General features: G+C 50.3%; 1 protein-coding gene across 2 annotated transcripts in view; it reads right to left on the bottom strand.

The window, feature by feature from the left end:
- The window catches only part of Suds3 (SDS3 homolog, SIN3A corepressor complex component), a 106,174-nt gene that overhangs the window by 87,270 nt on the left and 1,117 nt on the right, over positions 1–17,787 (bottom strand). For both annotated transcript variants that reach the window (XM_050158999.1, XM_050158998.1), the window contains exons 2-10: positions 16,809–16,878; positions 14,345–14,400; positions 12,530–12,601; positions 10,893–10,912; positions 9,432–9,588; positions 4,629–4,724; positions 3,510–3,571; positions 3,323–3,344; positions 2,520–2,625 (exon numbers count right to left, since the gene is read on the bottom strand). In XM_050158999.1, the coding sequence (XP_050014956.1) occupies positions 2,520–2,625; positions 3,323–3,344; positions 3,510–3,571; positions 4,629–4,724; positions 9,432–9,588; positions 10,893–10,912; positions 12,530–12,601; positions 14,345–14,400; positions 16,809–16,878 (661 nt within the window). The remainder of the gene's footprint in view (positions 1–2,519; positions 2,626–3,322; positions 3,345–3,509; positions 3,572–4,628; positions 4,725–9,431; positions 9,589–10,892; positions 10,913–12,529; positions 12,602–14,344; positions 14,401–16,808; positions 16,879–17,787) is intronic.

Raw genomic sequence — 17,787 nt, 5'->3', positions numbered from 1 at the left:
AGCTAAATGACATAAAAGCAGGGGACCAAGGCGAACTCAGGGATGCAGCCGGACCATGCCAAGATGGCGCCCTGCCCAACTCTATACTGCTGATGTCACTACAGCCCCCAGGAAACACCCCACCTCTGGAAGGGATGCCCAGCACTGAGAAGCTCTCTTAGCCAAGGGCCCTGTCTGCAAAAGAAGGAAGAACAACAAAGGAAGCTTTCAGAGACAAAGGAACAGAACACCTGGGGCCTGGTGGAGTGACAAGCTGCTTCTGGGCAGGCAAGACCTCAGGGGGGACTCCCAAGACTTGTAATAAGGTCAGGGCAGGGCAGAACCAGTCACCAGTGCCTCAAAAGAAGCTCTGACTTCAGAAACTAAAGAGGAACAGCGCTAAACCCAGAAAGGAAATGGCATTTCCGAGATGTGTTTAACAGCACAATAAACAACTTCGAAATTCATCAAAAAGGTGAGTGTGTGTTCAGAAGACACTGTTTCTGGACTTGTTTCGCTGACATGAGGAAGATGGTGAGAAGTTCTGACACCTCAGACCCCTGTGCTAAGAGTACCAGACACCAGCCGCTATGGGCCCCTCTTTTTACTACATTTTCCTCCTCGAAACATGCCTCATAGTCACAGAACCAAATTCAGAAAGGTAGAGGAGGCCTCAGTTACCAAATGAGCACACTCTGAAATATCCCACTGCCTGGAAGACTCCAGATCCGGAGAACCATAAAGCCTGCCACTCCCAGGAGCTGCTCTTCTTGTGGCCTGAGCTTTAAAGGTTATTTGGTTGTCGTTATTACAAACATTTTTTTACCTCACTTTGCCCCTAGTGCTGAGCAGGTAGGGCCTGCCACCTAGTGGCAGCACACTGTACTACACTGTCTGGAAGAAGGCCAGAGAAGAGCCGCCTGTGAGGACAGCAGTCACTGCGGCAGCTGACAGGCACTAAAGCAGGTGGAGACAACCTGCAGGCTGACTTGACTTTTTTGACAAAACAGTCTGCATGGAAGGCTCCACTGTCTGGATTTAGCAAACTGCACAAACAAAATATTTGGGGGGCAAGCAGGGGGATATATCCGTATTAACATGAGCCTTGGTAAGTAAGTCCCACATGTCACAGTGACATTAACGCTGGGATCTGACGATTAAACAACACGGCACATCTATACAACATTTGTACTACAGTCTATACAGCCAAGGTTCATATGAGGAGGTCAGAGGACAACTTTAGAAGTTGATTCTCATCTTCCAGTGTGGGTGTCAGGGACGAAACTAGGCCACTCGGCTTGCATGGGCACTCTGACCTGCTTAGCCCCATTGCCAGGCCTGGGATTAGTTTTTGTCTGCACACTACAGCTTTGTGCAGAGAACTGAGCATCACGATTTTGGCATCTGGGGTCCTAGGACCACCGCGGACAGTGAGGTAATGGCCTCAACGCTAAATCACAAGAGCGCACCAGCCCTCAACAGTGAGGTAATGGCCTGAAGTGTGACCAACGCTAAATCACAAGAGCACACCAGCACTCTCATTTGCCAACTTTTGGCTAAATAAAAACACTGAACGAAACAAGTTATCACAAGGCCATTATAAATGGTAATGACAGAAGCCCTCTAGTGGCCCACGCCTCTTCCATATAGCCAATAGAAAGTCAGGGTATAGCCATGTCTACCTATGGTGCCTGTCTGCACAGAAACACTGAAGATCTTTGAAAAGATGGCAGAATTAATGGCAAGTTAATACCTAGGAGGTCTAAACAGTGTTTGTTGGATGAATAATGTATGAGCTTCCCCAGTTCACTTCAACTGTTTCCAATGAAAGTCATAGGCAATCTGAATGCTTCAAATAGCCTTCCACCTAAATGAGCTATGTTTTAGGATGTCATTTCCCAACTACACTTCCTGGAACACCCTGAAAGCTGGAATAATGTCCAAGAAAAGAGCACAGCTACCAAATAAAAAGCATCTAACTTGAGAAACTTGGAGCTTTGAGAAGGGAGCCCCTTAGACAGCAAGACCTTTCCCTGACCTGGTGAGACCACAAAATCCTTTCTCCTGCAACCTGGAGTACAGAGAAGAGGGGCAGAGCAGACACACACTGTCAGGGCTCGGCAGGGCCAGCCAGCACACAGAAGAGGAACAGAGCAGACACACCCATCAGGGCTGGGCAGGGACACAGCCTGCAAACTCTAGCTTGGAGACAATGTGGTGGTTTGTTTGGTTTTGGGGGAGGAGGCCAGAATCCACAGGACACATTTGGGGAAAATACTGCTCTTAGTGACCTCCTGGAGGGATCCACCAGCTGGTCACTCACAGTCCTCAAATGGAATCTCACTGAATACTTGGAATCTGGGCCAGAGTCCCAGCACGTTGGTTTGAGCCCCAACACCACCAAAAGAATTAAACAAATACATGAAAACGTAAGTTGAGAAACTACTGGGACAATATAGCAGCTAGCATGACCAACGCCTCTAAAGAGCTCTTCTGAGACTACTCTGAGTAGTCCACATTCCACGCTCCTCACAACTCACCATCTTTTATCATAGTACAGTTTGCCGTCTTCTATCCGAGCCTCAAATCTCTGGGCTGGAGACTCTGCAGGTGTGGCAGGCAAGTGTTCAGGAGAGGATGGGGAAGCTGCAGGAACCAGAGACACCAAGATGATGAGCCCAACAATGGCAGGCAGTAACTGACACCACCAGAGCGGGGAAAAGCGGGGCAACAATACTGACCAGCAAGCCCTAAAACTGTATTTAGAAGCAGTTGCTGTGCTGGGTTGAGTACCATTCACAGGGACCCCTGGTGTTGACTGTATAAGCACCTGCAGTCTGGTAGTCTCTCATTGCCAGAAGGTCACCACACTGATCTAGACTTACTGTGGACACCAAATCAGCACAGCTCTCTCAAAAACTCTTGAACGTCTCAAGGGCCTCTGCCCAGTCTACTAATGAGTGCTAGGAGCAGCCTGGGGCCTCACCAGGACCAGATCATCGCTGGGCTGGTACTGCTGGAGACTGAGTTCCAGAAAGTGCGAGACACCGAATATTCCTATGGTTTCACGTTCAGAACTGAGCGTGGGCCTGAACTTAATGCCTGATGCTTACAAAGAGATGTACAACAGCCAATTAGATGTCTCCTTTATAATAAACACTAAGGAAAAGACGAACTAATACAGTGGGCTTTTAAAAGAAGAACACGGGAGAGGCATGTTTATGATTCCTGTTGCTTTTCATGATTTCTCACAGGCAAACAACGAGCAATTTTCTCCTGAGAATCCCACATCCACTCTTCCAGCGACAGGACACAAAGACCGGCGATGTCATCAAGCACTCACCTGGTCTCTTGGGTGACTTAAGCTGTAGGAAGAACAACAACAAAAAAGTCTCAGAGGAAATCATTTTAGAAGCAACTTAAAGTGTCAGAGATGTCATGGTGACTTTAACAAGTGACAGGGGAACAAAGTGACACAGGAAATTATGTCAAATGTGAGCTTCTCAATACATCAAATCATCCAACTGTACCTTGTTCAATGTCCTCAAATCCTCCATGATCTGCTCGTCCGTTAACAGATAGTTTAGCTGAGGTGCGAAGAGTTAAAGGAACATGGTGGAAAGGCATGGCTTCTAAGGAGACAGAGGCACACATGCTCCTGACACTTTGGGACTATGCTGTTTTTAAGGTAAGAACTTGCCTTTAAAGAGTTAACTCTCATGCTAAATGTCATGGTCACTGGGCGTAGAACTCAATGCCCCCACCACATAAACTGCTCTGAAGGGAAGTTGTCCATTAGAGAACCAGGGCAGTAAGGTGACAATTTCACCTCAGTTTAGAAAACACTTCTGCCCCAGATTTGAAGGCTTCCAGACATACAGGGAAAGTCAAGCCTCATAGTGACTTAAATCATGCTGGGAAGGTAAAGGGACCCAGAGGGTGCCCTCTGCTGGTGGCGCATGAATTACAGACCCATTCTGGACAAACAGCTACATTTAATTTCAACAGGGACAGAACAGCTGCACTGGCCACTGGTCATATCTATGGCTATACAGTTTCTTTCCAAGAATATCTTACCTACTTTTGGTACAGCCCACAGCCCACTAGTGTGAAGGCAGGTGACTGGTAGACCATGGCAGCCCACAGCCCACTAGTGTGAAGGCAGGTGACTGGTAGACCACGGCAGTCCACAGCCCACTAGTGTAGAGGCAGGTAACTGGTAGACCACGGCAGCCCACTAGTGTGGAGGCAGGTGACTGGTAGACCACGGCAGCCCACTAGTGTGGAGGCAGGTGACTGTAGACCACGGCAGTCTGCAATCCTCTAATGCAGAGGTAGTATCTGGGACCATGGCAGGCAGTCTGTCCTTAATTTACACATCTCATTGTAAGTTGCCCCTACCTGGAAAGGAATGTTAAAACCAGGCTGTTTCCAACAGAGTATCTTTCCACATAACCATTTTCTGGAAATCTCTCCCACAAAAAGCAATAGTTGAAGACTCTAGTGCAAAATAGCTAACCCAACCTGTGGGTAAACATCTCCCATGTGCTTTCCCTCCAGTGGCACTATTTGTGGGTGACGGCCTGCAGACACCAGCACACAGATAGGCAAAGGATCTGCTATGATTCAAGCTCGGCACAAATGGATATCGGGAGCTGGTTTTCTCCTCTTGTCTGGAATGGGGACAGGATCATTTGGTCGCCTCCGCAGTTTTCTGGTCATGATGGGTTTCACCTCCATAGAATCTGTGGCAAGAACGGAAATGGGTGAAACTATCCAACTGCCCCGAAGCCAGCTGGAGTCCCTGTAGGGCAAGAGTGTCAGTCCCCACAGCCACCCCATCACAGCCATGTGATAGGCCTGCTTTGTCTACACAACCCAGCCAGATAGACGCCAGCTCAGACTGCAGGCTCTGTGCTTATGTGCTTAGGCTAGCTAAGTTAGGTACACCCCAGGCCAAGACCCCAACATTATGGCTGATGCAGCCTTCTTCCGGCTCCCTCAAAACCTAAGGGGCTCCGTCTTTTCCCTCAAGCTGAGAACCCAGTCATAGGCTACAGGACTGGCAGGAGGCTCGGGATCCTAGAGGCTGGGTGCTGCTCATGGGCACAGAAGGCCCTTTTAAAGGCCACTGACCTCACAAGGTTTCTTCCCAGCTTTCTTCCGTCTTAGCCTTTCTAGCCTGCTAAGGTCATGACCCACACAGTGAACCCACTCCACATGAGGCGATCTCTCCTCCCTCAGCGCAGACACACTGATCTGCTCTCCCACAGGGATGGGCTAGCCTGGCCACCTAAGTCTAAGGCTGCCACAGTTGTTTCTCGCGCCAGCAAGAGCTGCTACACACGAGCCTCACAGATCAGCTCCTGCGAGTTTGGCCAACGAGCCCGAGAGCTCAATATGGGCACCAAAAAATAAATAAATAAATAAATAAATAATAATAATTCGAACTCCCAGGGCTGGAGAGATGGCTGAGCACTGGCTGCTCTTCCAAAGGACCAAGGTTCAATTCCCAGCACCCATATGGCAAATCACAACTGTCTGTAACTCCAGTTAGGGCATCTTACACAGATATGCATGCAGGCAAGACACCAATATATGTAAAATAACAATAAACAAATCATTAAAAATGTTTTAAAAATCTCAAACTCCCAGAGGTGAATGTCTGGAGTGTGACAACACTGGAGAAGACACCTGAGCAGGTCAACATGTTTCAGTCATGTGTGGACCTCCAAATACCCAATCCAACTGCCTTGTGTTGGAAGGCTCCCTGGCTTCCATGGGGGAGAGGCACTACCTAGCATCCCACTGGACAAGCCACAGGCCTCTCCAAACCGTCTCCTACCTGCCTTCAACAGTCTAGTTCCTTCCCATCCACTTGCCAGGAACCCTGCTGGACACGGGGAGCCCAGGCAGTGCTGGGCCTGCCTCAGAGGGAAGGCAGAAGACAGAGGGTGCTAGGAGGAGTCTAGAGCCCCTGAGGGACTCCTGACATAGGGACCACTACAACAGGCACTGCCTTTCGTTCTGCGCTCCCTAGGCTGCCTCACCTCCTGGCCCACCTCCGTTAGCGTACTTCACCTGTCTTCCTCCTAAGTGGAGTCTAAGGGAGCAAGCTGACCCCAAAGAAGCAGAAGCAGAAAGAGTGGGCTGACAGGGGAGGGGTGAGAGGAAGGAGGAGGGAGATAGGCACGTCACTATGAAGTCCAGCTTGATGAGGGCCGTGAGTTCTGGGTCCTACTGCACAGCATTGACTGGAATTAACTATAGAATACCGAGTGTAATTATAATTTGTTTAGGTATTGGAAAAAACTGAGCTGCAGTGATCTGAAACATACACTTCACTCGAGGCTTGCAGCAGCCAGGGAGGCCCCACTGGAGCACAGCCATCGCCATCTCCAGAGGTTGGCAGGCTTGCCCTTGCTGTCACAAGCCATTGCTGCAGAGGTGACCACAATGGAGGGGAGCAGGGAATGCGGATCAACATTAGGTGTTTGGAAGCCAAACCACGGTGGGAATGAAGAGGCCAATGTTGCCCATGATAGATGCAGCCCACCCACCAGGTCAGGTGCCCTCATCTCCCCCGCCTCCTGCAGCTATCTTTCTGCACAGCTTTGCCCTGACTTCCGAAGCCCCTTTCACGGCAACATTAGGCGCTGCCTCACACAACCATTAAACGAGCCTGTTACATCTTTACCTCGCCTTAAACCTGGGAGGTGTGGCAACTCAGTCACCTGGAAACTATCCAAATACAAACTCCACCAGGGCAGATCAGCCACTGCCCTGACTTGACGGTATGGAAAGAGTCAGCCTAATGAAATTAGGAGAACAGGAATAAGTTGGACGACCACGGCTTGAGTTGGTTAGCCAGCTCCTTTGGGGAGTTGGGGCTGGTGAGGCACTTCTGAGTCAGTGCTGCCACTTACAAACAACATCTAAAGCAAGCAGGTGTCTGCCCTGGGCCAGTGAACCCTCCAGACATTGCATCCTCCTCACCAGGCAAGACAGCCCCCACAGGAAGAGGCCTGTGACAGAGCAGGGCTCTCCTCAGCATGAGAGCCTGCAGAGACGCCATCCAGGCCTCACAGGAGGCCACAGATCTCTACCTTGACGTGATGATTACTCACAGCACCAACTACAAAGCCAGTATTCCTCATCAAACCCACAGCTTTTCCTGAGATCATGAGTGCCTGCCAACAAGGGCTTGAGGGATAGAAGGAACCCGAGAAAGTGCCCAAGAACAAAAAGCCAGGCGGCAACAGGGTAGCTGACTAATGAGAAGAAAGGCAGATTAAAAACGGCTAAGCCTGGGCTAGAGGTGGCTCAGTGCCTGCTCCTGCAGAGGACCCGACTTCTAGCCCCATGTCCGACAATCACCACGGCCCACAGTTCCAGCTCCAAAGCATCTGGTGCCCTCCTCCAGGCTCTGCGGGCAACTGCAAACATGTGCCGCGAGCATGTGCACATACAAGTGCACATACACACATGCACAAATAAGTCTTGAAAAAAGGAAAAAGATAAGGCACCTAATGCTCAGGTACAGCCTGGCCTTAGCTCAAAGGATCACATCCAGTGAGCTCTGCCTACAAAAGCTCCCTACCACAGAAGGGCCCAGCAGGGCATGGGCAGGCCCTGGGAGTGGGACCCCCAGCAGCCCTTCAGGTGACTGCACCTACAGCAGGCGGCTGGCCAGGTACAGCTTCACCTCCACAGCACAGCACCGCAAGTTCACAGCACTGCAAATACAGTCAGAGCCTGGTGTCCCGGGAGGCTGAGGATGCGGAGTGCCTTCTGCATTCCCAGATCCCAGTCCCTAGGTGACTATGCTCAGACAGAGCAGTTGGCCTGAGACAACTGCTTTCTCAGCAACCTCTCATTTACTTTTTAAGAGAATATCCAGGTTAAAGCAGAAAAGGCGATTTGAAGACACCTCCTCTCTGGATGGAGCTGGAAGCGGTGAATCTCGGCATCAATCCTCAGAGGCAAAGCAAGTCAGTCAGCTAGAAGGAAATCGGGCCTTCATCTAACACCAGGGCAGCACCATCTGGGGAAGGCCCATTATCCTTCTAGCTTCGGTGTCTTTCCTCCGCCCTCCATCATTACCTTGGCAACGCTCTCCACACCAAGGTCCTGAATGGCTTAAGGAAGAACGTCAGTACCTTTATGTCCACAGGCGGCTTTAAATGCTTCTGCTATCTGCTTTATTGCATTACAAATGATTTCCTAGCCTTTATTTCCATTTGTCTTTTCTGCCTCTGTCTCAGTTCAGAAGCTGGCTATAAAACCACCTGAGCAGAGCCCGCTGCCTGTCAGTAACTACGACAGCAAAGCATAGGTAAGGTGATCATGTCCTTCCCTGCCGGGAGCGGGAGCAGTTATACATGGACAGGATGTCCCACTAGGCCAATGGAGCCTGGGGAACAGCGGGGGCTCCAGCAGAGAGCCATGAAGCATCAATGCCAGTCACAACCACCATCAAGAAAACGGCATGCGGGTCAAAAACAGGTGGGGAGGTTGGTACCCGAGAGGGTAGCACCATGTGCAGCCCAAGAGAAAGCGCACTGAACAGGGTAAGCAGCACAGCCCAGGCACTACTCCAGCACCCACTGGGGGACCTGTGGACGGGGTGCTAAGCTGGTTCAGAGCACAGAACAGAGGGGCACACCAGCTCCAACTGCCTGCTTTCTGATCCAAAGTCGACCAAGGATTTCCACAAAACTCGCAAGTCCTACAGAGAGCCCTGTTAAATCTGGCTCTCCCAGAGCCCCAGAACCTTCTGGACAGGGTGAAGATTAAGTTTCAGGGAGTGCAGAAGAGCCCACCACCTATGTAGCCAGGTGACAAACTCAGCGCTGACTTGTAACAAAGTCCTTGCCAAGCTCTAAAGTGGCTGGCTCCTGTGATTCACCAGTCTGCAGACGGGAACGGGTGTCACCACAGCTCCCCCGAGACCTGTCTGTAACCTGCTAAATTCCCTGGTGACAACTAAACCCCAGGTGACTAGGAAGGAAACTAGTCTTGAAGTCTGCTCTAGACGCTCAGGAGATTCCTGAAGGAATCACACGCAGGCTGAGCTCACAGCACTGCCTGGGGGGGAGACAACAGCACAGACACACAAAGCCACCTTCCTGTGGTAACCAGGGCGATCTCCAGGTGGTTCTGGTGAGAAACTGGAAATGTGAGAGACACAAATGCTGACAAGCCTGCAACTGCTACTCAACAGCCTGCACGTGGCCTGCCTGTCATGCGCAGACACACAAAGGCACAGTGAGATGAGGTGGTACCTGACCCTCTACAGGGGGAAGCTAAGCAGCCTGACCAAGTCCCTATCTGGTTCAGGGTGGAAGTGAAATGCTGACTGGGTCAGGAACCCTGCTCCCCAACAGCAGACCTGCCGCGGAGGCGTGAGGCAGGGGAGGGACTGAGGCAGCCCCAGGCCCAGGGCTCCTTACCTCCCGTCAGCTCCATCGTGAGCTTCTCATTCTCAATCATCTTCTTCTTCTCTTCGAGCTCGGCAATCAGGTTCTCCTTCAGCTCCACCTTCTTGTCTTCAAACTCCTTCACAGCAGCCTTCTTCTCTTTGATATAATTCCTTTCCACCTGTTCGGTCTGATCAAAGGAAAATGGGGCTGGGGTGGTTGACCACAGGTGCCGTCCCGCCTCTGGCTCTGACCTCAGCAGCAGACAAAGCCTGAGACCTTGGTCACCCACACTGACCTGTGGAACCAGGGGTCTCGGGGACAATTCCAGGAGGTGCCCCAAACCCAGCCATGTAGCAGTGCTCACTCCAAGGTACTACACTGGCACCCGGGTCCCCCTTCTCCCTGCATCATGAGTCTGACGCTTTAGCATCAAAACAGAGCTTGAGTCTCTCCAAGCTAGCAAGGGATCCGGTCCCTCTTGGAAGGACACAATTTCAAGTGAAAACAGCCCACTCCAGATGAAGTTTCTGCATTTAGAATTAATTATATATTAAAGCCAGACAGCGTGCTATTATGTTTGATCCCTAAAAACAAAAGCAACTACAGACCATTCATTAGGTGCATGACCCTTCAAGTACTCAAGCATCAAAATTATGCTATTAATAAACTAAAAACAAAACTGCCTAAAAGCCTACTTGTGAAATCTCACCAGTGTCCTGGGTGACGACTGTGGGCTGGAGTACACGCTCTGCCTGGCTGCGACTGTGTGTGCCGAACTGATTTTAGTAAAAATGTCTTCCAAGTAATGTGAATCTGACAAACCAAAAAGCACCCCTTACACCCTCTAGGCCCTTGTCTCAGCACCACGGCATGCAGCTGCCTGTGACATGGAAGGAAATGTTAACTCCATCTTGCTCCAGGCCCAGTGAAGTCCCAGCATAGGACGGATCTGTGGGGCCAACTCAGGCGACTGGGCTGGGGGCAGGGGTGCTAGCAAATCACCAGGCAACATGGCCCTGAGACACCTCAATGGTCACAGTGTGAGACAGAGGCCTACAGACAGGCTGTGGGCTGGAGAGACAGTTGGAGAGAGGATGCTTGCTGCTCTTCCAAAGGACTTGAGTTTGGTTCTCAGCACCCATGTTGGGTGGCTCACAACTGCCTGTGACCCCAGCACCCCCTTCTGGCTCCAGAGGCACCCACATACATGGTATTCACTCACTGATGCACACATATACAAGTTAGATTTTAAATAAGAAAACAGCAAACAGTGAGGGGTGACATCCCAACCCCGTGTGGTCAGGAGGGAGCGCACAATACTCATGAGCAGACGGGGGAGGGTCTGCGCAGACCAGCATCCCTTCCTCAAGCAGACACTGGTGAGGTGTTCCAAACCCAATACTTGCTGACAGAAGAAGAGGCCGGCAGATCAAGAGTCAAACCGCAGCCTCAGAAGGAGCCTGCAGACCCAAAAGCTCCCGGGGTACTTACTTCCAGCTGGAGGAAGAGCTCTGCAAGAGAGGAAAGGGCAGTTAGAGTCGTCCAGCCACCGTCCCTCTAGATAAGGCTATCAGGATTCACTGAGTCTCGGGCGGTTCTACTGACAAAATGCAAAGCTGTCCTCTCTCAGGCCCAACCAGCAGGACAGTCCAATGAGATAAAACATGGCCACCTCAGAGACAGAGTCCTTATGGAAGCTTTCAGGGTGGACAGCATGCCTCCAGGGCCTCCAGAGGACAAGGGGCTGGGCTCAGTTGGGACTTAATTTTGAGGCCTTCCCTGACAGACCCAAATTCATCAAGCCCTCCGCTCTGCTTCCTTAGTCCTACTGTGCATCAGACAGTTATTAACTGTTTACCTATGGAATGGCTATTCTTGGTTGTCAGCTTGACTACATCCAGAATTAAGTAAAACCTAAGTGACCGGGTATACCTGTGAGAAAATTTTCTTTTAAATCATTTGAAGTGAGAAGATCCACCTTTAATCTGGGCCACACCTTTTGGTGGCAGCCTGTACAAAGGACATGGAAGAAGGAAGCTTGCTCTCTTTGCCTGCCTGCCCTCCAGCTCTCTGGCAGTCCATGCCCTCACTGCCACTACAGCCTACTTCTTCCCGAGTCCAAGGGAGCTGAGATAACCAGCTCCAACAGCGCTGGATTCTCAGACCTTCCGCGGGGAGACAGGCACTGTTAGACCAGCCGGATCATAGCCCTAAGCCACTGTAATAAATCCCCCTCTGTGTAGAGACTCAGTCTATCAGTTCTGTTCCTCTAGAGACCCTCATACAGCCCGGCAGCCTCCACCGGGAGGTGGTATGCTTTGATAAAGCCAGCATCTGAAACAAAAGGTATCTGTGACTCCCATCTTTTCTGGGTCAGTATGGGCTATGAATAGACCATGGATAGACCAGAAACTTTCGGGTATCGCAAGTTCCTTTTTCTCCTTGGCAGGCCTCAAATCCTGAAGACCCATTTCCCTGTGGAAAGCACATTCACTCACACCCCGTGGAGCTTCAGACTTCCAGAACTCAGACGATGAGCCCAGGCAGTGTGTCGGACAAAAAGCACTCAAGGCAAAGAAACTATTCATCCCAGAAGTCACTCCAGCCCAGGGAGCCGTGGGCATAGGAGCATGGTTCTTTAACTCCTACTGTTCATTGATTTTCTGTAGATGGGGCTCCTTGGCCAATGACATGGAGTTTCCTAAAGCCATGGACACTATGCTCCAAGTACCAGTGTGCACAGATGTCAAACACCCGAGCAAACATGATGTGGAGCTGACTGAGGGCATACATTCCATGCCAGCAAGTGCTTGAAACACATGGAGGCCATGACAAGATGGCAGTCCCCTTCTCAGGCACAGAAGAAACCACAGGCACAATGAACTACAACCTCTTCCACACCAGCAACTCAGGTTGCCCAATATGCCACCAAGTGCACCAAGCAAGGAGCAGCCCCGGCACCTAGATTTCTAGAGGATAGGTAGGTGAACAACTCTGGCACACTCGTCCGTCCCCTCTCCTCTGCCCCAGTGAAGACTTGGGTGTGTTCTATCTAGAGAACAGCTCTGCACCCTATGAGCATGAGCGAGCAGAAGGCAGGCGGTACCGTGTACACACTGGAGGCCTACCTGCGTTCCGGATCCTCTCTCTATACTGCTGATCCAGCTTCTTCATCCTCTTCTGATATTCCTGTAATGTACCTGATGGGGCAGTCACAAGGTACAGAGTGACTCAGAAAATCAGCCCGCTATGCCCACACCTAAGTCACTCTCTAGCATCCGGAGCAGGCCTAGAGAGCTGTACCAGAGAAGAAGTGCACAGCAGACAAGACCAGAGACCACATGGAGCCCCATCAGACCAGCCGGGGTGGGGGAGTGAGGCCAGGAGAAGGGCACAGACACCCAGATGGCACTGATCACGGGTTCTACAGTCTAAGACAATGGGCCTCCCTCTCCTGGAGAAGGGCCATTCCCTGACAGTGAATTTTAGGTCAAGGCTATCCTGCTGTGGGACCCTGTAAAGACTTGTCACTTGTATTGTTTTAATAAAATACTGACTGGCCAGTAGCCAGGTAGGAAGTATAGGTGGAGCAACCAGAACAGAAGAATTCTGGGAAGAGGAAAGGCTCAGTCTGCCGTCATCACCAGACACAGAGAAAGCAAGATGAGAAGGCCTCACTGATAAAAGGAACCAAGCCACATGGCTAACACAGATAACACAGGTTATGGTTAATCTAAGTTATAAGGGTTAATAAGAAGCCTGAGCTAATAGGCCAACCAGTTTATAATTAATGTAGACCTCTGTGTGTTTCTTTGGGACTGACCGGCTGCTGAACCAGGTGGGACAGAAATCTCTGTCATCACTATCTGGGAAGCCTTTCTGTAATGGCGAAAAACCCTACCTTTGCAATGTCCAATACAGTGGCCAGTAGCTATGTGGGGGCTACTTCAGCACTCAAACTCAATCAATACAACTGAGGAAGCAGATTGTTAATTTTAATCAGTTCTATGAGACTTAGGTATGTGGCCCGTGGCAGTCAGATGGTGCAGGTACAAACCCTGAAACCTCTGCTTGTTCATCTCTCCCCAAGGCAGCTGTCATGAGCTCCCATCTGTAGGAAGCACTTGTTGGCATGGTACCCGGCACAGGACCAGGGCCCAGGAGCACGGCTCCTGGCAGGAAGAGCAGTTGCGCTGACAGGGACCCTACAGTGTGCTGCAGAGACGGCAGCTAACCTGTCTGGATTCACACTATGGCCAATGCTCTGTTCCGGGCCCTTCTTTCCTCACTTGGTAGATGAAGCAAGAGATGGGACATGTCCCAGTCACATTCCTTTGAGAGCAGTGACACTGGGTTGCAAGCTTGTCCTAGAACTTGAGGAGCCGGTTCTCAGTCTCAGGCTGCTAAGCCTTTCTTTAACCGTCACCGTACTTCCAAGACATGGCCACTTATAATTTACCAAGAGAAGAGAACAGCATGGTGAAGCATGGATTGGCTTAGGAAGGAGGAAAACTTGGCTCCTTTCATAATGAGGTCCTTATTGCTTAAAAATGTTTTTCCGTGAACGTGCATGCATGCATGTCCGCGTGTGTATCTGGAGGTCAGGACACCTTGTGGTATTCTCTCCTCCCACCGTGTGAACTGTGGACATCACCATCATGCCATGAGGCTGTTGGTCCACAACCTCCTCGTAAAAATACAAAGTCTATCTTAGACATGGTGCCCTGAGGACCCAAGGGAAACTTCAGCTCAAGAATTTGTTCCATAATGAAAATGGCGAAACATAAAAGTAAAAACTCACGTTTGTGATAAGAGACAGCAGAACACATACCAGAGGGCTAACACAAGCCAGACTCCACCATCACTCATGCTCCCAGACAGACATAAACTCCAAGGACTTGTGCCCAGGGCACTGTGGAGGCACAGGGCAGCCCCACACCTACCTTCCTGTAGCTGCTGCAGCTGCCTCTTCAAAGACGCCAGTTTGTCCTGATACATTCTGGAAGAGAGGAAGAATTCAGCTCTGGCTCGGTACTGGCAGACCAGGCTGCCCTGGGAGTGCCCTAAGTGCTCTTCAGGCAGAGAAGGGGAGTCACAAAGAGACACGCCCCTGAATGCCTGCAGCACAGTGCGTACAATCCCACGAAGCAGTGCGAACCATGCGCAAGTGAGAGCGCTGGCATTAGCACGTGTTAATTAAGGGTTAATCAAGAGAACAAAAAGATCGGAAGACACGCTACTCTCTGGAACTTCAGATGCAGAAAATGAGGTTAAACACAACTTCAGTATCAACTATACCTACACAACCCTACAATAAATTATAAATGAAAAAAAAAAAAAAAGGACTGAGGAGATGGCTCAGAGGCTAAGGGCACTTGCCACCAGACCTGAGGACCTGAGTTCCAGTCCTGGGACCAACACAGTGGAAGGAGAGAACCAACTCCTGCAAGTTGTCCTCTGACTGCCACAGTACAGCGCGGCATAACCCTCACGGCACAAAACACACACATGAAAACGTAATTTTTGAAAGGCTTGTGGATGGTAGAACAAGGAGCCACCCTCAGTGCACCTCCCTTGCAGACAGCACAATGTATAACTACCAACCCTTGGGTGGCCGTAAACCCACTGCATTTCCAGGGTCAGAAACACAAAGCTAACTAAGGCTCAATGCAGGAAGCCCTTCAGCCCTGGCTGGGCAAGAGCACAAGACACACTGAGCAATGGCTGTCTTCTCATTGCTCACGCCGAGGGACTAGGGGCAACTATACACACGAGCTGTGAATTCCAGGTGTATCCACCAGTTTCTCAGTGACAATAGCAATAACAAAGGCCTCAAAGAATGTCCTTCACCGAGACCTTTCCACTCCTCAAAAAGGCTGACAATGAAACACCTCTTTTCAGAACAGAGAGAGGCTCAGGAGCTCCCTCCCAGGCCCCTCTTTCTGACAAGCTGCTGTGCAGCTCCTGTTCACCGTGTTCTCATCACAATGGCTCAGAGGTAAGAGAACTGGCTGCTCTGCCAGAGGACCCAGGTTCAGTTCTTGCCCCAACATGGCAGCTAACAATAGTCTGAAACTCCAGCTCCAGGGATCCAACACCCTCTTCTGAGGGTATTGCAAATGTGGTACACAGAACGTGCAGACAAAACACCAATACACAATAAATAAATAAAAATATCTTTTGGGGGAAAAAAACTGTTTCTGAAACCTGACCAGGACTAGAGAGGAGCAGACGCCCAGATGGGGTCTGAGAAGTCTGTGGGACCCAGGGCATCAAGTCCCGCCACAGGTAGTAGCCAAGTCCTGCCACTGAGTCCTCTAAACAGAAGGCTTGCAGAATGAAGAAAGGGGGCAGGGAGGACACCAGATCCATCGTGATCCCGCCCCAGGAAGAGTCTGCGACAATGCATTTCAAACAGGCAGACTCCCCATAAAAAGCGGGCACAAGAGAAAAGCCAGGGAGAGCTCCCGGGTGCAAATGAGAACACGCGTGTGAATCACTCATGTAACCTGTGTCAGCTGAGAACACGCGTGTGAATCACTCATGTAACCTGTGTAACCCAGCACTCAGGAGTGTGGCAGGAGGACTGTAAGGAGTTCCCCGCATCCTCAGTGACAACGATTCCCAGAGAATCCTGAACTGCCGAGTGAGACCCTACATCGTCTGACACGTCCTATTCTCCCGCCCACCTGACACAGACAAAGGCTGGGGCAGTACAGGGGACGCAGCTGCAGTCCCAGCTACACTGGAACCCAAGTTTGGGACCAGTATGGCAACATGGAAAGACTCTGGGTTTTGTTTCTTGTTGGTGGTTGGTGGTATGTTTTCCTTGTCAAAAAATAAAGTAAATAAATAAATGAATGAATGGATGAATGAATGAATGAATGAATGAATGAATAAATAAAAAGCAAGGCCAGGCGTGGTGGTGCACAATGTTAGTCCCAGCACCCTGTGAGCCGGGGGCTAGCCTGGTCCTAAAATCATTCCCCCACTCCATCAAAAAACAAGCAAGACTTTGGTTTCTTTGGGCACATGTGACTGTGGCTGAAGACAAAGGAAGGCTTGGGTGAGGCTGTGAGAGCAAACAGCAGACAGCAGGAAGGGGTCAGCAGGCTGCTCCGATCCCAGCTTCCCTGAATCTCAGGACACTCGGGATACCTAGCATTTCCTACAGTGTGCAACAGGGCTAGGGACCTGCAAGATGCCCATGTCTCTGGGCACCCGTTTCCACATCAGCCTGCACTGGCCTCGCTGCCCTCACTCCCTCCTCTCCAGCACAGCTCTTGCTGGCCTACCGGCAGGAGAGCCTCACAACAGGAGACTCCCAGACACAGCCAGAAGGGAAACTGCAGGAAAATGCGAGCTTTGCGAGCAGACTCCAGAGAAAAGGCACAAAGCCAGACTCACTGTTCCTTCATCTCCACGTAGTCTTCCTCATCGTGCTTGGCCAGGTCTGTCTCACTAGCGTCCTCGGTGTCTGCACGAAATAAGGGAAGAAGCGATGGCTGAGATCAAAAGTCACACAACTGGTATCACGACAGCGTAATTAGTGGGCACCTGGGAGAATAACAAACTTCTACCCAGCGCGGGTCTGCATGGACCTACTAGCAAAAACAAATATATTAAATGTGCTTAAAGCAAAAAAGAAAAGGCCTTTTCTATCTTGGGTTTATGCTGAGAATCTGCTTTTATATGCCATACAGTCAGGGAAGAGGAGAGGGGCGCGGGATGGGCAGTCCTGATGAAGGCCACAGAGCAGCAGAGTGCGTAGTTCAGTGAGAGAGGATGGGGCATGCACGTGCTCACCTGCCACACATTAGAGACACACAATAAGAAGGAGGCCGTCCCCACAACACATCCAGTTCTAAACCTGAAATGCTTTCAGAGTTAACAGATGAAAAACAAAAAACAAAACAAAACAAAAAAAAAAAAACGGGAGAGGTGCAAGATAATTTTTAAAAAAATTGTTCCAAAACCTTGCATGGCCAAAAATAGATTTTTAAAAACAGGGGCTGGAGGCTGTTCTTTGCAGAGGATATGGGATTGGTTCCCAACACCCACACCAGATGGTCTATAATGTCTGGTAACTCCAGGTTCAGGGGATCTGGTGCCCTCTTCTGGTTTCAAAGGGCACCTGTACATATGTGGTGCACATAAACTCAGGCACACAGACATACACATAAACAAAAATTAATGAAAAAACATTTTCAATCATATTCACTTCGCCTGGCGGTGGTGGCACACGCCTGTAATCCCAGCACTCGGGAGGCAGAGGCAGGCGGATCTCTGTGAGTTCGAGGCCAGCCTGGTCTACAAGAGCTAGTTCCAGGACAGGAACCAAAAGCTCGAAAAAGTCCAAAAAAAAAAAAAAAAAAAAAAAAAAAAA

The sequence above is a fragment of the Alexandromys fortis genome, unplaced genomic scaffold (genome assembly GCF_014885135.2).
Source record: "Alexandromys fortis isolate MF-2015 unplaced genomic scaffold, M_Fortis_MF-2015_v1.1 scaffold_90, whole genome shotgun sequence".
Classification (NCBI taxonomy): domain Eukaryota; kingdom Metazoa; phylum Chordata; class Mammalia; order Rodentia; family Cricetidae; genus Alexandromys; species Alexandromys fortis.
This window is presented reverse-complemented; position numbering and strand designations above follow the sequence as displayed.